The 23,037-nt window shown below is 49.4% G+C and overlaps 1 protein-coding gene across 2 annotated transcripts; it reads right to left on the bottom strand.

Annotated features, from left to right (window-relative positions):
• Window positions 1-8,412: 8,412 nt before the first annotated feature.
• Window positions 8,413-16,603, bottom strand: TRIM72 (tripartite motif containing 72). Of its 2 annotated transcripts, none has more exons than XM_055339314.1 (7): window positions 16,553-16,603; window positions 15,617-16,013; window positions 12,549-12,644; window positions 12,228-12,458; window positions 11,731-11,753; window positions 10,676-10,794; window positions 8,413-9,718 (listed from the first exon to the last, which is right to left on the bottom strand). In XM_055339314.1, the coding sequence occupies exons 2-7, from the start codon at window positions 16,004-16,006 to the stop codon at window positions 9,144-9,146; spliced, it is 1,434 nt and encodes a 477-aa protein (XP_055195289.1). In that variant the 5' UTR covers window positions 16,007-16,013; window positions 16,553-16,603; the 3' UTR covers window positions 8,413-9,143. The 2 variants fall into 2 exon arrangements, with proteins under 2 accessions (XP_055195289.1, XP_055195288.1); XM_055339313.1 differs by having other exon boundaries at window positions 16,430-16,600.
• Window positions 16,604-23,037: the final 6,434 nt, after the last annotated feature.

Here is a 23,037-nt window from a genome sequence, read left to right as displayed (position 1 = left end):
GCCAAGGAAAAGAGTATGGCAACTGAATTCGTGGTAACCACCAAGATAAGCTAAGAAAAAAAAGACAATTATTAACTATAGAGAAAACAAAAAGTTATACAAGAAAGAAAAACAAATCAGAATATACTACATTGCTTGACCATGAATAGCATTTACATAGTCATAATACTATAAACCCAGAACATCAATTTAATCAAAAATAAAATGTTAACTGTATTGGGAGGATGAAAGAAGAAAGGAGTGGTAAAACTAGAGAAATCCCACCTTCCATAGCAGAAAAACCGAATAGATCATGCCTAAAAGTTGAGAAGTTGCATTATATGTGTGTTGCTTACACTCATGAAAATAAATGCCAAAACTAGCAAAAATGATAGCCTGGGGTAAGGGGACAGGGGACCATAGGTTTTTGTAACAAAACTTGCATAATCATTTGGCTCTTAAACCAAGGCTCTTCAAACATTTCTGAATGTAACCATGGTTAAAAAAAAAAAACAACAACAACAACAGGGGAGCCCGGGTGGCTCAGCGGTTTAGTGCCGCCTTCTGCCGGGGATGTGATCCTGGGGTCCCGGGATCGAGTCCCACATTGGGCTCCCTGCATGGAGCCTGCTTCTCCCTCTGCCTAAGTCTCTGCCTGTGTGTGTGTGTGTGTGTGTGTGTGTCATGAATAAGTAAATAAAATCTTAAAAAAAAAACTGAATTTTACTTTACAACCCAGTCCATACATAAAGTATTAAGGGGTTTGTGAACCAATAGGATCTCTAATACACTGCTGGTTAGTGTGAAAACTGAAAGACCTATTTTCGAAACATAGGTTCAAACGCTGCATAACCTGCCCAGCAATTCTACTTTTAGGTATTTGTCAAGGTAAATTTAGCACATATACAGCAGGAGACATATACAAAAATATTCATGTTCACACTATCCATAATGGCTAAAAACTGGAAATGATGTCTGTGATAAGAGAAGGAACTGATACAATGCATAAATAGAATATTCATGCAGCCAAATGGAATACCATGGATGAATTCTAGTAACATAGTGTTAGGACAAATTAGCATGTCCCTGCTATTGTATGCCAAAAACTAATTGTTGATTTTGTTAGGTTTGATGATAGTAATATGATTATGTAAAAAAAAAAAAAAAAAGTCAACAGGTTAGAAATGAGTACTGAAGTATGTATAAGTGACTGCATGTACAAGTACAATCTTTTAATTTATTTTTCAAATTCAAGTATAATTAACATACACTTATATTAGTTTCAGGTGTACAACATGATGATTCAACAATTCTAGGGTAGCCCCGGTGGCTTAGCGGTTTAGCGCCACCTTCGGCCCAGGGTGTGATCCTGGGGACTGGGTATCAAGTCCCATGTCAGGCTCCCTGCATGGATCCTGCTTCTCCCTCTGCCTTTCTCTCTGTTTGTTTCTGTGTCTCTAATAAATAAAATCTTTAAAAAAAAATTCTATACTCAGTGTTTATCACAACAATAAGTGTACTCTTAATCCTCTTCACCTATTTTACCTATCCCCCTACCACAACAAGGACATTTTTTTGACAACTGAATTATAGCCTTTATTGACATTATTTTTACAAATTTCTATCTCTTAATATGGGAAGGTTGCTGTTTACTTTAACACATGCTTTGCAAACTTACATCCCCAGTAAGAAGGGCTTTGGTGAAATGATAAGATGTCTAAGATTTGTTTTAAAGTATTCCAGGGAGGGGTGCCTGGTTGGCTCAGTTGATAGAGCATGTAATTCTTGACCTTGGGATTGTGAGTTATAGCCCACATTGGGTGTACTTAAAAATAAAATATTTAGGGGCACCTGGGTGGCTCAGTTGGTTAAGCGTCTGCCTTCAGCTCAGGTTATGATCTGAGGGTCCTGGAATGGAGCCCCACATCGGGCTCCCTGCTCAGCAGAGAGCCTGCTTCTCTCTCTCTCTCTCTCTCTGCCCCTCCTTCACCCCCCACTCATATGACTTTGCCTCTCTCTCCCTCTCTCAAGTAAATAAAGAAAATCTACTAATTAATTAAGTCTTTTAAATAAATAAATAAAGTATTCCAGGAAAACAGAAAGAAAAACATGCTAGATGAAGAAAGAGTGACAAAATCGATAATTGTTGAAGCTGGGTAATGGGCATATTAAGGTTCATGATATTCCTCTTCTCTCTGTTTTGCAGGTTTTCACAATAAGGAAAGTTTTAATAAATAAGCCAGTTCCCAGAAGATGGAATATTTTCATGCCACATTCACACAGTAAAACAAGTAAAATGAAACTACAACATGCAATAATTAAAAGAAGGAGCAGGAAAAATGAAAAACTCAAATCCAGTGAATGGTCACCTCTGGAGAGAGGGGAGGAATCTATCCAGGAGTGAGTTCTTTGAAATAATCTACTTGTTGGGTCAGATATCGAATTCATGGTTGCTCAGATTTTATAATAAATAGGTAACAGAACACAAGAGGGGCATTTAAAGGCTAAATGATGATACTGTACAAATGAAGCATTGCACGTAATTTAAATCTGTGCACCTGAAGTTTAACAACAAAGTACGGTACATGGTTTCTGTACCAGGGATCTTATACTTCCAACATGGGAGTAATACCTCCAAGAGTTGGGAAAGAGAGCTCCTGGCCTTTGTTCTGCCACTAACTTGCCACATTGCTTTGGAAACTAATTCCTGTGGCTAGCTCAGTTTCCTCATCAGTAAAATGAGCAATCTGGCCAAATCATTGCTGAAGTTCCTATTAAGACAGGAAGAATGAGGGGCACCTGGGTAGCTCCGTCAGTTAATGGTCTTAGGTCATGATCTCGGGGTCTGGGGATCAAGCCCTGCAACGGGGGCTCCCTGCTCAGTGGGGAGTCTTCTTCTCCCTCTCCCTGTGCCTCTCCACCTATTCATTCTCTTTCTCGCAAGTGCCTCTCAAACGAATAAAATATTTTAAAAGCAAAATTTTTAAAAACATAAAAGACAGGAATAATGATTAGATACAGATCGAGAGGGATCCCTGGGTGGCGCAGCGGTTTGGCGCCTGCCTTTGGCCCAGGGCGCGATCCTGGAGACCCGGGATCGAATCCCACATCGGGCTCCCGGTGCATGGAGCCTGCTTCTCCCTCTGCCTGTGTCTCTGCCTCTCTCTCTCTCTCTCTCTCTCTCTATCATAAATAAATAAAAAAAAATTAAAAAAAATAGATACAGATCGAGAGGCGAAGCACAACAAGCATCTCAGGCAAAAGGCTTCCAGACTTTCCCAACAACAGAGTAAACCTCACCCCTCACGACATCCTCCAGGGCCTCACTTCCTAATTCCCCACCCACTTCTGCTTCCAGGACCCTGGGTCTGGCTTTCATTCTTCTCCAGTTCCTCTCTCTTATAGAACCAGTGCTGAGCCCATTTCCTGATATCCCTAAACCCAAAATCTGCCCCTCCAACCTCCCTTCTTCCTCCCCCATGTGTGCCCCTGACCCAGAAACTCAGACATTCTGGCCTAGCCCCTAATTATTCTTGGGAAAACCATTCTGCCTTCAATACCTGAAGAAATAGCGTGAAGCCTGGTGACAAAATAAGTCACCTAAACACTCCCTTCTCCAGGCTCAGAATGTTTACTCCCCAACACCCAGGGGCAGGCAGGGCCAGAGAGTGTAACTTGGCTTTTACAACAGGGGTAGCTCAGCTGCAACGGGAAGCACCCAGGGACCTGCTTTGCTAGTGTTCCTCCCAGGCCAGCTCCACATGTCCTCCTGCCTCTCCTCTTCTGTCTTGCTCACATCCAGGAACTAAGCCCACATCCAGCCCTCTCACTGCCTCCATTTTCTCAGGAACCTCCAACCACAGAGACTCTAAGCCAGTCAGAGTTGGGGGCACCAGGTGGCTCAGTCAGTTAAGCTTCCAACTGTTGATTTCAACTCAAGTCATGATCTCAGGGTGGTAAGATCAAGCTCAGCAGGGAGTCTGCTTGAGATTCCCTCCCTCTCCAACTGCCCCTCCCCACTCAAGTCAATAAGTAAATCTTTAAGCTAGTCAGAGCTGGAGGGTGTGACTGATGTTGGCTGGTCCCAGAGGCCTCACATTTTGGTGCGCCAGGATTTATCACCACCATAGCGGCTTCTCCCTGATTGCCTTTCTCCCAAGTCTCAGAAGGTGACCTACCCTTGCGAAAAGCAGGCAACAACTGCAGGGGAATTGTCCCCCCTTAGGGTCACCCTCTACCAGGGGCAGACAGAAGTCAGGGTCTGAATGCCCAGATTCTTTAACCTCATGTGGGATGCAGGAGCGCTTTCCACTGTTTTTCAGATGTTCTCAGTGCCGCTCCCCACACTACTAACCTACTTCATAAGGCACCTTCCCTGGCTCCCTGACTTGCTTCCCCACAGCCTGTGGGTGTTTCTTGCACTTCATGAGTAAGTCTGCTTTCCCTGGGATCTTAAGATTTGCTTCAGGGAAACCCAAGCAAAGAACAGTTGGATCTCAGAAAACTCTAGGCCAGCTCCTTCCCACCACAGATGACACTGAGACCTGGAGAAGAAAGATGACCCGTTCCCCCAACACCTGGTCATCCCCATAGACCCCCTCCACCCACATTGCCACTTCTACTTGAAAGAGAACCTCCCAAAATATTTCAAATACCTTAAAAAGTGTTTCCAGACTTCATTTATTCACATACCACCTTCACAGTTTTTGCCACAGCCACATGTCCTTTTTATATTTGTCATACCCACATTACTGCCTGTAGTATTTAATTAATACACTTTTAGGGGCACCTGAGTGGCTCAGTGGTTGAGCATCTGCCTTTGGCTTAGGTCATGATCCCAGGGTCCCAGAATTGATTCCTGCATCGGGCTCCTCTTGGGAAGCCTGCTTCTCCCTCTGCCTGTCTTTGCCTCTCTCTCTCTCTGTCTCACATGAATAAATAAATAAAATCTTTAAAAAAAAAGAGAGAGAATGATTAAGTAAGAAATGGCACATTCATATAGTGGAATACAGCACAGCAGTTTTAAAAGGAGAAGGTAGGGGCAGCCCTGGTGGCTCAGCGGTTTAGCACCGCCTTCAGCCCAGGGCCTGATCTTGAGGACCCAGGATTGAGTCCCACGTCGGGCTAGCTGCATGGAGCCTGCTTCTCCCTCTCGCCTGTGTCTCTGTCTCTTCTCTCTCTCATGAATAAATAAATAAAATCTTTAAAAAAAAGAACTTTAAAAAAATCTTTAAAAAAAAATAAAAGGAGAAGGTACATACTACAAAGTAACACAGATAGATCGCCTAACTATATGAATAAATGAAAAAAGGTATGTTGTAGAATATGTCATATTCATGTAGAGTATGACATCATTTATATAGGAAGTAAAATATAATACTACATATTTTCTGGGTATTTTCTATTTCTTATATATAGGAAGCTTTGGAAAACTACTCACCAAACTGACAACAGACATTATTTCTGATGAAGGAGAAAGAGAAGAAATTAGGAATGGGGAGGGGAGGGAAACCTGGTCAGAGAACTTCCCCTTATCTGTAAGATATTATTAAGTGTATTTGTGCATTTTTTTTAATTTTTTAAAATAATTTTAGGAATCCATATCTCTGAGGGTCTAGAAGTCTAGATCCAAACAGCTAGCACAAATGCAAAAGTTTGTGGACATCTCTGGTTTAAACTCAAAAATCCATGCAAATTCTATACTCCATAATATGTTTGTTTTAATATGAGTGTTTGCAATGTTTACTTATTGGTTAAATTATACAACTTTCTCACCACCAAGAATAATAATAATCTTGGTGTAAAGCTGATACTCCAAGATGCATCATGCACCTGTGGATTCAGGTGATTCACAGCCATACCATCATGTTCCCAGGGATTCCTTGAACCTCAGGGAAAGAGGCAACAGAGCCAGGACACCTGGGTAGCTCAGTTGGTTAAGGGTCTGCCTTCAGCTCAGGTTATGATCTCAGGGTCCTAGGATCACCCCACTTTGGGGCTCCCTGCTCAGAGGGGAGTCTGCTTCTCTCTCTCCCTCTGCCCACCCCCATACCCTGCTCATGTGCTCAAGCACTCTCTCTCTTTCTGTTCCTCTCTCTCTCTTTCTCTCCCTCTCCCTCTCTCTCTCTCTCTCTCTCTCCCTCAAATAAAGAAATAAATAATTTTTTTAAATAGGCAACACAGCCTCATAGTGGCATTAGTAAATGAGATATCAAATAACAAGCTCTTAACAAAGAATTTTGCTGGCAGTGTAGCACAACCCTGACAGGTGCCAGTATGTTCTTGTATACAAGAAAGTCAGAAGGCATAGGAAACCTCTCAGCAGCCAGTTGCTCTGGGTTCCCAGAGTCTCCATGAGGGGAAAGTACTAAAGGAGAAGATTGTGGTCTTTGGAGACACAAGTGATGGAGGGACCCAGTTCTGTGTTCCCATTTCAGCTTCCTACATCACCAGGGAGATTCAGATGGGCCTATCCGTGGGCCTCATAAGCCTCGGAAGGGTCAGGCGGCCACCATCCAACAAGGAACACTCTGACTAGAAAAAGTTGCCCCATCATGACAGCCTTTGCCTCAGGGACTCCCCTCTCACTCTGTAGCCAGAGGTCAGCTCACAGAGATGTTTCCCTCAGGGCACACAGCTCAAGCCAAGGTAACCTTCTGTTGAAAGAAACTGCAGCGGTAGCCCTGGAAAGAAATCTTCCTGATAGAACTCCAACAAAGGGGGGCAAAGACAGGGCAGCAGCTGAAGAACCGTGAGATCTACCCCCACGTCAGTGCAAGCAAGCTGCCGTGGGTGGATGGGGACACAAAGGTAGGCCCACACTGGGGCAGCTGGTAAAAAAAAAGTCCCCACCACAAATAAAGTGGAAAGGAGAAAAAAATGAGTGGGAAATATCAGAAAGGGAGACAGGACATGAGAGACTCCTAACTCTGGGAAACGAACTAGGGGTGGTGGAAGGGGAGGTGGGCAGGGGGTGGGGGTGACTGGGTGATGGGCACTGAGTGGGGCATTTGAAGGGATGAGCACTGGGTGTTATTCTGTATGTTGGCAAATTGAACACCAATAAAAATAAATGAAATAAATAAATAAATAAATAAATAAATAAATAAATAAATATCCCCACCGCTGTCAGGATCACTTGCCCCCAACCTCCTCACTTGGGGTCAGACTGGCATCACAATGTGACAGCCCCATTTGCTCCCACATGGGCATCTTCTGTCACAAAACCCTCGCACACATAGCACTGCCTTGGCAACTGTTTCTCAGAGTATGCAGTTCCTCAGGAAGGGGTGCTGGGCCCTCGGACACCGCCAGGCCCTTACAAGGAGTGCATTGGGATGCCCCTTGTAAGGATGCCCTGGGATCTAGAGAGGACAGGAGACAGCGGTGCTTAGGGAAACTCCTGTGGGATGAGCCGGAGGCAAAAAAAAAAAAAAAAAAAAAAAAACCTCTGTGACAGACTTATGTGGCAGCGATGCAGGGAGCCCAAGAGTTAAGTGGGTCCAGAGTGTACATGGATGCAGGGCAGGGCCACAGGAAGGGGCTGGGGAAGAGAAGGGACCTCAAATGCTGAACCAAAGATCTAGGGCTTTCTCCTGCAGGCAACCAGGAGTTGTTGCAAGTTTTGAGCAACTGGATCCCATGAGCACATTCATGTTTTTGGAAAGATGGGATGAGTCAAGACTGAAAACCAGGTGGACAAGAAGGAGGTTACGAGGCCCACAGATAGGTGATTTGTCCCTTCACACGGATTTAATAGAATAATCTCTATATATAATTGTCTCTATCAATGCTGCTGGATTTTACATCCAATCAACCCTTTTACTTTACTTTCTAGCATGAAACAGCTTCTCAAATTAATCCTCTTTTGGGTGTCCCAGAGCTATTCTTCAGGAAACACAGCAAGGAATGTCCCCCAGCCAGATCTTGAGGCCTTTCTACCCCACCCATGCCTTCTTTTCATTCTATCTCCCAAGAAGATTCCCATATAGGCATCTGTTTCCAGGAGTCTCCAGGCCCTTGCACACATCAGCAGCTGCATCCCCTACAAGGGAGAGCTAATGGCCCCACACCATCATCTTCTCCCAGGATAGGAGGGGCAACAGCCTCCAGTCCCACCTCCCTGAGTTCCCAAAGGCCTCTCCTGCTAATGAAGAGGGACTCTCACTCTGGGCCTCAGTGGTTACTCCAGAGCCCAAGAAATGCATCTTTGAGCTAAAACCAAAGAAGGTGTGAACCAGTGAGTAGGCAGTGAGGGGCCATCCCCAGAGAGCAAGAGGAGCTGGTTGGGCAGGGGGGGAGCCTTCTATTCTCCACAAGCACCAGGGCCCATCCTGGGATTAGCATCAGGCTCTTTCTCTTGGTTGGCAACTTGGGGGATTTCTTCGATGTCCAAGACACTCAGTAAACATATACTCCAGAGGCAAAGGGAAGTAGTTGGAGGTCAGTTTATTCACTCAGCATGGGCTCTGGCAGTTTTTAAATGGGTGTTGAATCTCCAGAGGAAGAATAGTATGGGTTTTCTACTCCTGAGAGCTGGTAGCTATCTGATAAGTGAGTCTATGTAACAGAGAGCCCCCAGAGCAGACTGTGGTGCCTTAAGGCCATGGTTCTCCAGGTGATCTCACTTGTAACCCGCAGCAACAGCATGTCCCCAGGAACTTGCTAGGAAAGCAAAAATTTTGGTCTGCCCCCAGACCCAGTGAACCAGAAATTAGTGCTTTAACAAGTCACCACGACATGCTTTGAAAAAGCTGTGTTGATGCACGCCCAGGTTGGAGAACCGCTAAGGGAAAGATCTTTCCATATGGTTGAGTCTGGACCCCCTGTTCCAAGGCCGCCAAGAAGGAGGGGATGTGAGGCTGAAGGGGCTCCTTGCTCGACAGAGTTCTTCCCCCCTAGACCCCTGACCCTTTTCACTCCTTCCCTCAACTTCAATTTCTTCCTGGAACCCTTGGGCCTCCAGGTTCCCAAACTGGGGCTATCTCACTGACCTGACCTTAGAGCTCTGTTCCCCACAAACTCCACCCCCAACTTCTCAGAACTCTTGGGAGTCTCCAGTCCCCAACCCCTTGGCCCTGTCTTCAGCCCTGGCAACCCATGCCTGCCCCCATCTCCTTCCAGGCCTGCAGGACCCTGCACCCCTCCCCAGCCCAGCCTGCGGCTCAAGCCTCCTCGCCATCAGGCCCCACGAGCAGCAGCGGCTGAGCATTTTTGCCCTTGTCGTGCCAGCATACGTCGAAGAAGGGGTACACGGGCCCGGGCAGGCGCTCGTGGAAGGCAAAGAGCAGCTCGAGGGCGTCGGGGTCACTGGCATCATAAAAGGAGAGGACTCCGTCGCCGAAGCTTAGGTAGATCCCGATGCGCGTGGGCCGCCTCTCCGGGGTGCGCAGGGCGCGCGGCTCCTTGGCTTCGACGTGCGCCTCCAGGATCTTGCCGTCCCGCAGCCCGAGCAGCCAGAGGCCCTGCGAGGGGACCGCGTGCAGCCGGCCGCGGCGGCTGGCCTGGGCCGCGATCACGCCGAGGGCCCAGCGCGGCTTCTCGCCCACCTGCACCTCCCAGTAGTGCTCGCCGTCGGACAGCACCTGCTGCGCCACCACCGCCACGGCCTTGTCGAACTGGCACGGATCCTCCCCGGCCGGCGGCGCCTTCTGGTCCGAGCACTCCACGCGGCGGCCGGAGGGAGACAGCACCAGGCTCGGGTGCGCAGAGCTCGGGTCAAAGGTCAGCTCCTTCGTAACTGCCAGGAGGGGAAGTGGTCAGGCCCTGCGTGGCTACACCCTTGCAAGCTTCTCCCAACGAACTGAGGGGCCTGCGGGTCTGCTCTAACCACCCCACACACACACAGCCCTAGGAGGTGTATCCCTCTCTGCTTACTGGCTTGGCCCAAAGCCTGTACCTCTCGAGCTTCAGCCGGCTCAGCTGGAAAACGAGGCCATAACTGCCTCCTTCCAAGTCGGGAGGATTAGGGCCATATGAGCATTTAAGTCCGTAGCTGAGGCCCCCGTCACAAAGCAGGAGAGATAGGAAGCCCAGTCCTAGGCGGGCCCCTGCCTCACTCTGCTGTATGACTTCAGCAGTCTCGAGCCCATCTCTCGCTGGGGTTAGTTCTGCCTTGGAAAACAGAGCCCACTCCCCCCACACCTCCCCCCAGGCAGGGCTATACCAGCCATGTGCCCGAGTCCTAGAGTTCTGTAACCTGTGGCTCCTCACTGTGACCTAGCTCTCAGGGAGCAGAGGCAGAGCTCTCAGGGGCCTCCCCAGAGCCGGGCCACCAGAGTCAGTGCCTGGCCTCGGCCCGTCCCCAAGGTGCCAGCTCTGCAGATCCTCGGCCTCCGATTCCATTATCATCTCTGCTGTCCAGATGGGGCAGGAACTGACCAAGGATCACACAAGGCTCAACCCCAGACCCCAGCCTCCCCTGCTTGCCAGCAGCAGCAGCAGCTTTCCTTTCAGGAAGCAGAGTCATCACCACATCAGTCACCCACCCGTAAGCCCCATGCCCTCCAAGGTCCTTCTCTGAGCCCAGATGACAAGGGTAAAGGGGCAACGGGCACCTTCTCTGATGACAAGGGTAAAGGGGCAATGGGCACCTTCTCTGATGACTTCTGGGACTGAGAGGCCCCATTACGTCTCTGGGACCTGCCCTCAACCACACAGTTACAAACATGAACCCAGAGGTGGCCTCTCCCAGTACCTGGCATCAGAGCCCGGAACATCTTCCTCCACACCTGGAATTTGAAATCATCTGAGATGACAGGCAGCTGGATGTCCAAACGGGCAGGCGGTGGTGATTCTGCCAGGATCTTCTGTAGCCTGGAGGCAGGGGGTGGAGAGTGGGAGCTGTCTGTGGATGGACTTCCTGGAGGAGGCATAGGGTAGGGGCAGGGCAGGAGGTGTTACCCCAAAGAGAGGAGGACAGGGGTCATGGTAGGGTTCCAGGCTCTCTCCTGCATCACAACCTGGCTTACAACTCTGTTGGAGTTTCAGTTCAGAAAGATGAAAATGTTCTGGAGGGAGATGGCAATGATGGTGGCACACCAGCATGAATGTACTTAATACCATCGAATTTAACATGTACACTTAAAAAATGGTTAAAAAGGCAAATTTTACATCATGGACGTTTTACCACAATTTTTTTAATGTATTTACTTATTAAGTCATCTCTACATCCAACATGAGGCTCAAACTCACAACCCCAAGACCAAGAGTCGCTCACTCCACCAACTGAGCCAGCCAGGTGCCCTAACTTTTTTTTTTTTTAAGAAGAACATTCTGTGGGGATAAGATTCAAGCTCCATAGCCCTCTGTCTGCCCTCACCCACCACACCGGCTTCATCTTCCCTCCCTCTTGCCAATCTTGGCATTGGTTCTTTCCTCTGCCTACAGGGCCTCTTCTCCCAACTTTTCACCTCACCAATTCCCATCATTCCTCCAGCACCCCACACAAATGTTCACTCCTCTAGGAAGCCTGCCCAGTACACCCTGCCCTCGCACAGAGCACATGACTGCACTCGCACAGAGCACATACTCATGCCTGTGTCCCCACCCACATCCATCCCCAGCACCAGTCTGGAAGATCCCTGAGGAGGAGGACCAGCTCAGGTTCATTTCTGTGCTCAACACAAATGCAGGGGGATTGCGGTGGACAGAATGGGGGTGTACAGGCTGTCTGGGATTAGAGGGTGAGCCAGCCAGTGTCCCTGAAGACTACAGCAAGTTGGGAAAAGGGGTAGACCACGTTGATCTCACCTGCTGGTCACCAGGCAGTATTTCTGGAAAGAGAGAGAAAGAAATGGAGGTGAGGCAGGGAGGGGAGACACTGAGAACTTCTGAGGATGGGTGGACCACAGGGGATGCTAAGTGTGGGGCCAGAATGAATCAGAAAAGCAAAAATAAACCCAGAATGTAAAGCCAACCCTTGCCCTTTATCTCTGTGTGAACTATATAAACGTACCCCCTTTCCTCAAGAGACCAATTCCACCCGGTAGAAGGACTGTCCGAATAAACATACAAAACTACAACGTCTGTGACATGAATGGTGCCACTTAGATTCAGTGTCCTTGTGCACTGTCCTAAACTGCACAACCTAAACAACCATAACAGCAGTCATGGGGCCCAGTCTCCCTCGATGTGCAACCTGGCCTAGTCCCTGTCCCTCTCTGGATATCAAAGTCCATGTCTGACAATGGGATGGGGTCCTGAACCCTGGCTGAGAAGCAGAGAGGGAAGGTCATCCAAGTGCTCACCATGAGGAACTCAGTCTGTGGCTTGTCGGCCACCTCCTCCAGCACCTTCTCCATCTGCCGCAACTGCTCCAGGTAAGAGTTCAGGCTCCCCAGCTCCCGCCGCAGGGCAACCCCTGCCTCTCCCCGCACACGTTCTGCCTCACGGTCCAAGGAGCCCTCCAGTGCAGCCAGGAACACCCGCATCTTGCCCAGCTGCTCCCCCACAGCCCCCCGGAACTGACGCACCGTCTCCTGTGGGAGCAGACAGGCAAAAGCACTGGGCTGAGCGAGCCCCGCAGCCCCATGCCCAGTCCCCAGGCCCTGCTGTGCTGAGCCCCTCACCTCCACTTCCATGAGCTGATGCTCCAGCAGAGCCACACTCTTCTCCTTGCGCATACATGCCTCCTGCAGCTGCAGTTTCTGCTGTGGCAGCTGTGTCTGGGGGGGAGGGGGGGTAAGGTACAAAGAGGTGATGGGGCTGATCCCTCCCCACACCTCCCACCCCAAACTTACCCTCTCTGGCTCAGCCTCAATGCTAGCTCCCCCTACAGCCAGGTGAGCATCTCGGCATTCCCCAAACTCATGTGCAGATCTCCAGGCCCTTGCTCGCACTAGTCCTAATGTCTAGCATGCCTTACCCTCCCTTTGTCTATTTAGGGAAGTCCTCCCTGGCTTCCCTTCCCAGTCCCATGCCTTCAGCAGTTAGCACCCCTGGCACAGGTCTTTGTGACAGTGACGAACACAAATGTGCTTTGGTGTCCTCCAGCAGAGAGGTACAGCACTGGCACACAGCAGGCCTCTCTGGGTGAGTGTAGAATGTATGAAGAAGAAATGCAACCTCCTCCTCTCCCTGGGCTTTACCCCATCCTTAAAAGCAGAACCATAGCAAAACACCCCAGTCAACCTTCCTGCACACCCAAGGGCTGTGGGAGCAGGCCATTTAATAACGTCTGCTGTGTTGGGACACCTGGCTGGCCAAGTCCATAGAGCACGCGATTCTTGAACTCTGGGTGGTGAGTTACATTACAGCCCAGGTTGGAGGTAAAGCTTACAAAGAAAAGAAGAAAAGAAAAGAAAAAAAGAGAAGAGAAGAGAAAGAAAAGAAAAGAAAAGAAAAGAAAAGAAAAGAAAAGAAAAGAAAAGAAAAGAAAAGAAAAGAAAAGACTGCTATGTCACCAAACACACTTGTGGGCTGGATCCTACCCTGGGCCTGTCAGTTTGTGAATCCTGAAATGCAGGTGTAGGGAAACTCCTAAGAGCTCTTGACAAAGCCATCCCTTTGCAGGGGAAAGGGATCAGACGGTTCCAGTCCCACCCTGTGCCTTCCAACCTCAGCTTCATCTTTTGCAGAATGGGAGCAGTCTGCCTCACTTCATTGGTGGTGTGACAAATCCGCGGCCTTCCCCCACTCCCCTAAGGGAAACTGAGAGACCCTCTAGGCTCTGGGGATGATTCCCGGTTTTAGCGGAAGCCCCAGGATTGCACCACTGGGCTCATGGCCCCCTGGCCAGCCCCCAGGTCACGCTCCTTCCTGGGACGTCCTCTGGGGCCACGCCCGGCCTGCTGCAGAACAAGGCAGACCTGGTGGTTCTCAGCATGGAGCCGTCAGAGGTTCTGGGGCGACAGGGCTAAGCCATGAGGAAGAAGCGTGACGCCTTCCTGGCTGCGCGGGGGCTGGGGAAGGGGGCGCGGCGGGGATCGACTTGACCACAGATGAGCTCCAGAAGTTCAAACTGAAGCTGGGGGCGGAGCCGCTGCACAAAGGCTCTCAGAATGTTGCGCGGGGGCCGCTCCGGCAGCCCCCGACCCACTATGCTGCGACCCCAAAGCAGTCTGCTGCGCGTCATTGGCATGCAGGTTTCAGGCGGTCACGTCCGTCCCCCGCCCCACCCCCCCGGCAGATCCCGTTCGACCACTCTTGCTTGAGTCCTGGTGCACAGTCTCTGGACCCAGCCCCCCTCTTCGTGGCCAAGGACCCAGGCATTCAGCCGCGCCCCAGCCTTCCTGTCTCCTCCTTCAGATCCTTCCTTGGGTCCCTTCTTCAGAATTCCTGCCGGCGCCTCCCTGCGGTTTAGGAATGGACTAATGCAGATCCTGGCAGAAAGTATCCCGCCCCACCTGCCCCCTCAAGGCTCCTGGGTCACCTGGTGCTCTGTTCCATGTCATAGACTCTATTCCCTCTTCGCAGATCTCTCTCTCTCTCTCTCTCTCTCTCTCTCTCGACCAGATTGGGAGTTCTGGGGTTACCAGCATAGGTGAGCCTGGGTTGGGAAAGCTCCTGGGAAGAGGAAGCTCCTACACGGGTCTAGGAGACCACCAACTGGCCTAGGCAGGACTGGGCAAGGCAGGAGGGGGAGGGTCGCTGAGGCTGGGTCCCCGTGGGGGGAGTCCGGGGGCCTCAAATACCAGCTTGAGGACAGTGACATGCCCTTTTTTTGGGGGGGGGCAAGCAGAAGAGCAGGGCAACGCTGATGTTCCTGGGTAAAGATAACCCGCTGAAGCACAACCCACCTATTCGGAGAAGAGGAGGGCAGCTCCACCTCGGGGGCTAGTCCTTAGACACCCCCCCCCCGCCTCCTCCCGCCCCCACACCTGTCGTTTATTGTTCCGAAGCCCAACAAATGCTCCCTGATGGACCTTCCTGGGCCTGTGTTAGACTCATACTCTCCTGCAGCAACTGCCTGTGATTTGCCACACGTCTGACCTGGGCAAGCCGGCGTGTGTCTGCGTCTCTATTTGCTAATGCCTGGGTGTCTCTTCTGGGCCCCCGTGGGAACCACGAACCTTGGGGTGCGCACAACTGTGTGTGGGCTCTGGAAGCGTTCCAGACTTCAAGCCCCATCCAGAAAAGCAGCCTGGCTCTGGGTCGCGGTGCCAACCTGGGCATGCTCACGGAGGTGCGTCGCCAGGCCGGCCTTGCCCTCCCCGTTGGACGTTGTGCCCCTCGGGCCTACACTAGCAAGTTCTGCGGCTCGGAGCAGTACGTGGACCTGAGCGAAGCAGCCTGGCGGCCGCCCGACCCCAAAACCGCCCCTCTAGTCCCAGCCTCCGGAGCCTCCGCCCAGCTGCCCGCCCGCGCCCCGGCCGCAGGCACGTGTTCTCCTCCCGGTTCAGGGCGCTCTGCCGGGAGGCCGCGGCCCCCGCATCTCCGGCCGCTCGGGTTCCCCAGCGCCCGCCCCTGAGTCCCTGTTCCAGGCTCGCCTCTCCGCCAGACTCCGCCTTCCGCTGGCCAGTCCCCATTCCCGAGCGGCCTCGCCCCGCCCCCTGGAGTTCCCCGCACCTCCAGGCGCCCCGGGCCCAGAAGCTCCGAATCCAGGTCAACGCGGCGACCCCAAGAGCGGCCCGACCCCGCTGCGGCCAACAATCCCGTCCCACCGCCCCCCCTCCGCCGGAGGCCGCGAACCCCGCACCTTGAGGCGCGCATGGGCTTCGGCGGCGGGCAGCAGGCGGTGGCCGCGGTGCGAGCCGAGCGAGGCGCACACGCCGCACACGAGCGCTCGATCCTGCTCGCAGTAGATGCTGAGCGGGTCTAGGTGCTCCTCGCAGTGGCCCTGCGGCACCTGCGCCAGCCCCTCCACCAGGCGCGCCAGCTGCTGGTTGGTGCTGAGCGCCTGTGGCCGCGTGAGTGCCTGGCAGCACGGGCAGGGCACGGTGCCGTCCGCCGCCGGCTCCCCAGCCACGCGGCTCAGGCAGGCGCGGCAGAAACTGTGGCCGCACTCGGCGGTCACCGGCGCGTCAAACAGCTGCAGGCAGAGCGGGCAGGACAGCTCCTGGTGCAGGAGGCCCGGCGCGGCCGACATGATGGACCTGGGTGGAGGAGAGGCCCGTCAGGGACGCTCAGCGGAGCCACGAACTAGCCCCGGGCCGCCGGACCAGATTGGGAGGATCCCCAGCCTATAAAGACGTCACGTCTCAGACAGAAAGGGGCTCTGGTTCTGGCCAAGAGGAAAGGGGGACTCGGTTTCCATCCCCAAAGAAGTATCAGCTGCATTTCTCAGCCCCAGCCCCCAAAATAGCGGCTAACGGGGACCTTGTCTCAAACCCAGTTCCTAAACACGAGTCCAGGGTGTGGTCTTAACCACTGACTTTCCCCTGGCTCAGCCTCAGGCCACAGCCCCTGCCTCAAATTCCCCAGAGCCCCGCCAGCTACCCTCCTACCTCTCCAGGATCCCCAGGCCTCCCCTCCCCCACATCTCCAGGGCCACAGGACCCACAGGACTCACAGAGCTGTTTGGAGATCTTGGGCAAAAAGAGACTCCCAGGAGGCCCACTCAAGGTCAAGCCTAGCCTTAGGGAAGACAGGCAAAGGACAAGCAGCAAGCTCAGAGCAAGGGCAGGGGACTCACAGGCAAAGCCAGCAGTGGATGCCACAGGTGGAAGCACAGAGTGAATAATAGATAGACCCTCCCAGACTGAGCCCTGGCCCCAGGACTATATTTAGTTGTCCTGCCCACACTTTGCCATCACTTCTGGAAACCGTTCTAAAAGTGAAGACTGAGTGGTCAGCGGGCAAGCATCACATGTCAAGGCCACCTGTCCTGGCCCATCGCACTGTCCCCTCCCTTGCTCAGCCTGGAGCCAGAAATCACAACAAGCGGGAAGACAGGGCCTCCCATACCACAGAAAAGACAGAAACGTTTAGGAGGAGTCTCTCCTTTCTCCCTCACCCCCACCTCCACATTCCCCAGCCTCCCCCTTCCCTGCCTGTGGCCCTTCCCCAGCTTGTCACCCACTTATTCCCCAAGTTTATGGCTCTCCCAGGTCACACTGACAGTACCAGCTCCACCTGCAGGCGGACAGGACCTCAGCCCACTCTGAAAGGTTTTCTGCCTCCCAAAGTTGAGGGGAAGGTCTCTCCAGTGCCCAGCCCAGGCCCTGGGGCAAAGTGGGCCTCCCTAAGTGCTTGGGAAATCAGTGATAGAGGGACAGATGAATAAATGAAGGGACTGAACCCATAGCCTGTAGCCCAGAAGCTGATTCTGCCCTGAGAGCTTTGGGCTTTTACACGCTTAGCCTTCAAATCTCAGTTTGAACTGTATTCAGGATGAAAACCAAAGTCCTCACTGTGGCCTACGAGACCCTACTGAAGCTGAGCTCATTCTCCTCTCAGCCCAACTCCAGCCTTGGCCTTCAGACTTGCCCTCCCCCCACCCGCCCCCCGCACCTGGAACACTCCTTCAAACATGGTTCCCATCCTATTCTCCCTCCAATCTTTACCCGAGGTCACCTTTTCAGTGAGGCTTTTCCTAACTACCTGATTTTAACTCTCACATCTCCTTTCCCTGCTCTATTTTCCCTATAACATTTATTAACATCTGACAAGCAATATTTTACTTATTGCTTTTTTTTTTACTGATCTCTCCTACCAGAATATAAATTTTGTACACTGCTTGTCTCCAATTTAGAATAAAGCATGCGCACACTGCAGGTGCTCAAAAAATACTCAGTGAATGAATAAACACACAAGCTCACTGGGTTCTTCTCTTTTGGCCTCTCAGACACACTTTCTTAGCCTTTCCCTGGATTTGTCCATTTCTCCCTCCCTCCATCACATTCTGAGGTTCTGCTTAGGTTTCAGTCATAATCTCCCTCTTTGGACTCTTTTTTTGCCTCTCTTGGGTTTTAATGTTCATTTTTATTAATTTTATCCCAAATGTGCACACGAGGTGTTCTGGATCAAAGACAGACTTATTCAATCTCTCCTAGCAAATAGTAAACATCTGGCTCCCTGTGCCCTAGGATGATAGGATGAGAGCCAAGTTAACTGCCCCATGAGGGTAGCCAGACACCCTAGAGGTGAGCAACAAGGGAGACTTCCAAAAAATAAAAATAAAATAAATAAAATAAAATAAAAATAAATAAATAAAAAAACAAGGGAGACTTCCTTTCCCTGCTTATCAAGAGAAGAAAGCACCTGTTCCACTCCCCTGCTTAAAGATCTTCTCACTCCAACTCTTTGGCAAGTAACTAAATCTCTGCAGGAGCCAGGTAGCTCCCTACACACCTCAGCTCAAATCTTTGGGTTTTTGCTTTTGTTTTGTTTTTTATTTCAAGAATATATTTCATTTAACCCAATGTATCCAAAATATTATCATTTGACATGTAACCAATATGAAAATTATTAATGTGGGGTGCCTGGCTGGCTCAGTGGGTAAACCATATGACTCTGGATCTCAGAGTCATAAATTCAAGCGCCATGTTGGGCATAGAGCTTACTTTTAAAAAATTATTAATGAAATATTTTACATTCTTTCATACTAAGTCTTTGAAATCAGGTATGTATATTATACTTAGAGTACATCTCATTTTAGACTAGCCTCATTGCACGTGCTCAAGAGCTGCATATTTATAGTAGCTATCAAATAGGACAGCGGGGACTCCTGGGTGGCTCAGCGGTTGGGCGCCTGCCTTTGCCTCAGGTCGCGATCCTGGGATCCAGGATCAAGTCCCCCATCAGGCTCCCTGCATGGAGTCTGCTTCTCCCTCTGCCTGTGTCTCTGCCTCTCTCAGTCTGTATCTCTCATGAATAAATAAATAAATAAGTCTTTAAAAAAAAAAAACATAGGACAGCACAGCTCTATCATCTTGATGATCTTATAATTGATTAATATGAAAGATGGTCTTATTAAGTCTCGTTGATGAAATATATATTAACTCTCATGTGCTTGATCAAAATCCTAGGAAAATGCAGACTTTGAGGAGAAAAAGCAGAGCATTCTTGTACTTACATACAAAAGTTGTATTTATGAACTGAACCTCCCATTCCTTCTAATAATGTTAAATCCCAAAGCAGTGTCTAGATAAACAATGAATTGCATTTCAAAAGCATGAGTAAACTCTAAATATGACAAGTCTTTGGGCTTGTCTCCAGGTTCTGAAGCTCATTTCTTCTTAAACACAAGGCTCTTACATGTTGCCTGTTGGCCCATTTAGGAAGCTACCCCAGGCTTCCTGGCACCTTTGGGCTTAACCCAGGAACCTTGTACAGGCTATAATCATTTAGGCCCCTGAGGAAGAGATAAGTATTATTATTCTTTTGGATCAGAGCAACTGACAACACAAATGACTACAGATTTTACCCTCAGGATATTGAAAGTCTCAGGAAGCTACTAGAGCTTTTTACCAGAACCCTGAGAAACCCAGGGGAGTTTGATTTCCCCAAACAGGAGAGGGTAGGGATTAGAGTGTATCTGGAGCTCATCTCTGAAACCACAAACCACTTTACTTCCACTCAAAAAGTCAACATCCTGAATGTCGATCTCACCTGGAGTTTCCATCACTGCCAGGCTGAGGCTGAGGGTTATGGTGAATAGGATGTGGGTGCCCAGGACAGAAGATGACATCTCTCACTGTAGATGGGCCAGATCTGATCTCTGACCCATGGGAGGGACATTGCATGTCTACAGCCAGTTGGAGGAACCATATCTGGGGGAGGGGGAAATAAAGACTTGTGTTGCTAACTGTAAGATGGAACTGTATGAAGTCCCTGGGGCCCAGAGGCTCAAAGGGGGCAGCTTGTCCTAAGGGAGAGCTTCCCAATGACTGAAGTCAGAAATGCCATAGAAGGTGAAAGCTCCTTGTATTGGATAAATGCTGAAAGAAGGTGGAAATCCCCCAATCAGGACCAGAGCAAAAGCAGGTCCTGAATGCTGATGTCACAAACTCATGCTGGCTACTCTCAGGAAGATCACCTACCTTTCTGAATTCCAATATCTTCAGCTACAATATGAAGATAAATAGGATAATAATACCATCCCTGTAGGGTTGTTATGAGGATTAAACTAAATATTATATTAAATAAATACCAGAGGGCAGCCCGGGTGGCTCAGCGGTTAAGCGCCACCTTCAGCCCAGGGTGTGATCCTGGAGACCTGGGATCAAGTCCCGCACTGAGCTCCCTGCACGGAGCCTGTTTCTCTCTCTGCCTGTGTCTCTCATGAATAAATAAATTAAATCCTTAAAAAAATAAATAAATAAATAAATAAATAAATAAATAAATAAATAAATAAATAAATAAATAAATACCAGAGACAGTGTGCTGGCACCCAAGGGCCTATAAGGCAGTGACTGCCACCACCAGGCTCAAATCCTGACTCCACTCTTTCCTCATGTGACTTTGGGCAAGTCACTTAACCTGATTTTCTCATTTGTAAAATGGGAATCATGTAAGGATTTTTATTAAGACTCTTAGAGGCAAAAAATAAAAATAAAAAAAAAAAAGACTCTTAGAGGCAGGGTACCTGGATGGTTCAGTGTTTGAGCATCTGCCTTTGGCTCAGATCCTGATCCCAGGGTCCTGGGATCAAGTTCTGCATCAGGCTCCCTGCAGGAAGCCTGCTTCTCCCTCTGTCTGTGCCTCTGCCTCTCTCTCTCTCTCTCTCTCTCTCTCTCTCTCTCTCATGAACTAATAAATAAAATCTTTTAAAAAAAAGACTTAGATTGGGGTACCTGGGTGGCTCAATCAGCTGAGTATCCAACTCAAGGTTTTATCTCATCAGGGTCATGAAATCAAGCCCTATGTCAGGCTGTGCATTCAGTAGGGAGTCTGCTAGAGATTCTCCATCTCCTTCTACCTCCCCCATCCCCTCCCCACCCTGCCCACTGGCGAGTGTGCTCTCTCAAATAAATCTTTTGAATTTATTCATCCATGAGAATCACAGAGAGGCAGAAACACAGGCAGAGGGAGAAGCAGGCTCCATGAAAGGAGCCCGATGTGGGACTCCAGGATCACGCCCTGAGCCAAAGACAGACGCCCAACTGCTGAGCCACCCAGGCATCCCTCAAATAAATAAATCTTAAAAAAAGTCTCTTGGATTGTTATGCAGATTCAACAAGCTAATTCATATAAAGCTCTTAGAACAATGCCAAGCCCATAGAAAAATTCAATAAATATTGGCTATTAATATTATTACAATTTTTATTAATAAGTATTCCAAGGAATTTCCCTACAACTCTGTAAGGTCAATAACATCATCGCTACTTTAGGGACTGGGAAACTGAAACTCAAAAACTTTAAAATGACCAAATCACTTACCATATGCCAGGCCTATTCCAAGCATTTAAACGTTCTTAATCCATTTATAACCTCATAATCTCATTTATAACCTCATGTAATAACCCAGCATTGTTCCTATTTTACATGGAGGCCATAAGGCGTGAGATTAAGTGGCTTGCCCAATCCTCTGGCAGTCTGTGGTCCTGGCCACAGAAGAAGCAATCTGGTTCCAGCTATCAAGGGTTACTTTTGTTGGGTGGGGAGAATTACACCCAGGAAGCATCTTACCACCACCAACAGCTCTGGCTCTAGTCCAGGGGGCAAAGGTGGGCCTAAAGTACCACCTGAAAGTTCTTTCCTTGCCAGGGATCAAAGTTTAAATCTCTTAGTACTCCCCCCAGAAATGGAGGTGTTGATGGAGAAGGGATTATCATGGTTTCCCAAAGAGCTGCCCAAAGTTCCTAGTCCCCACCTCCCCAAATGGAAATCACACTGGCAGTGTCCAGGAACAAGTAGGCTCTGCCCCTACCTCCCTAGGGGATCTTGGCCAAATCATTGCACTTCTTGGGGTCCTGCTTCTCTCTGGGCTGATGAGGTGAATGAATTAATGTTATAGAATGTGGACCCCAGAAAGGGGCTGTGACCTAAGTCACACAACCAAGAGGATCTGGGAATCAAATCTGGCTGGGTCTGACACACTCATTTCCTGCTTTTCCCACTATTCCACAATCTTCTGAATGTACTTTGTAAGTTCTAGAGCTTTCTGCAAAGAGGAGGCAATATTATCATTACTATTATTGTAACATCAACCTTTCTAAGATGTTTGTGGACAGTCTGGAGGAGGCATGAATTTCCATATACATAATCTCTCCAAGCCATTTGTCAATTTTTGAGGAGAGCAGGAACATTTAAGATGGTGGTTGGAATTTGGGCCTAGGAGTCAGATGGTTCAATCTGTGTTTCCTCATTTACTACCACTGTTGGCTTCCAAAGCAATTTCTGAAAACCTCAGTTTTCTCCTTTGTAAGGTGGGATAAATACACACACCTCACAGGGATGTTGGGAGGTTTTTTTTTTTTTTAAGATTTTATTTATTTATTCATGAGACAGAAAAAGAGAGAGAGGCAGAGACACAGGCAGAGAGAGAAGCAGCCTCCATGTAGGGAGCCTGACGTGAGACTTGATCCTGAGACTCCAGGATCATACCCTGGGCTGAAGGGAGGCGCTCAACTACTGAGCCATCCAGGCATCCCAATGTTGGGAGGTTTAAATGAGATTATACATGTTAAGTGCTTATAGTACAGTGCCTAGAACAGTAAATTCTAAAGAATGAAAGCTATTATTACTGTCTCCCACCAGCACTTATCATGCAGACAGGTGTCTAGAAGATCCTTAATACATCTATTTAGAACAAAATAGGGGCACCTGGGTGGCTCAGTTGGTTAAGCCTCTGACTCTTGATTTCAGCTCAGATCATGATCTCGGGAGTCATGAGATTGGGCTCTGTGCTGGGCACAAAGCCTGCTTCAGACTCTCTCCCTCTCACTCTGATCTCCCCAACCCACTCATACACTCTCTCTAAAAAAAAAAAAAAAAAAAAGGTAATTTATTTTTTAAACAGAATAGATTCTCGAAAGCCTTTCTTCCCTTCTGAGTTCAGAGTCTACAATATGCTCATAGAGCACATCCACCTGCCAAAAAGTGTCACTTGTTCTCACTGGGGTCCACTGGCTAGTGAAGCTTCTGTTTCCATGAAAGGAATAGCTGTCCTTCCAGCCCCTTGTCCCTTGGCTCCCTATGACATCCCACCAAAGGGATAGCTCTTGCTCTGAGATG

Source organism: Nyctereutes procyonoides, unplaced genomic scaffold (assembly GCF_905146905.1).
Source record: "Nyctereutes procyonoides isolate TBG_1078 unplaced genomic scaffold, NYPRO_anot_genome, whole genome shotgun sequence".
NCBI classification, from domain to species: Eukaryota; Metazoa; Chordata; class Mammalia; order Carnivora; family Canidae; genus Nyctereutes; species Nyctereutes procyonoides.
The sequence above is the reverse complement of the archived record's forward strand: the minus strand, read 5'-3'. Positions and strand labels throughout refer to the sequence as shown.

Coding starts and splice junctions, on each gene's coding strand:
- TRIM72 (XM_055339314.1), bottom strand. CDS start 16,006: ATGTCGGCCGCGCCGGGCCTCCTGCACCAGGAGCTGTCCTGCCCGCTC. Junction 12,645..15,616: donor AAGCCCATGCGCGCCTCAAG/GTGCGGGGTTCG, acceptor CCTCCCCCCCAG/ACACAGCTGCCACAGCAGAA. Junction 11,754..12,227: donor CACAGACTGAGTTCCTCATG/GTGAGCACTTGG, acceptor CTCTCTTTCCAG/AAATACTGCCTGGTGACCAG.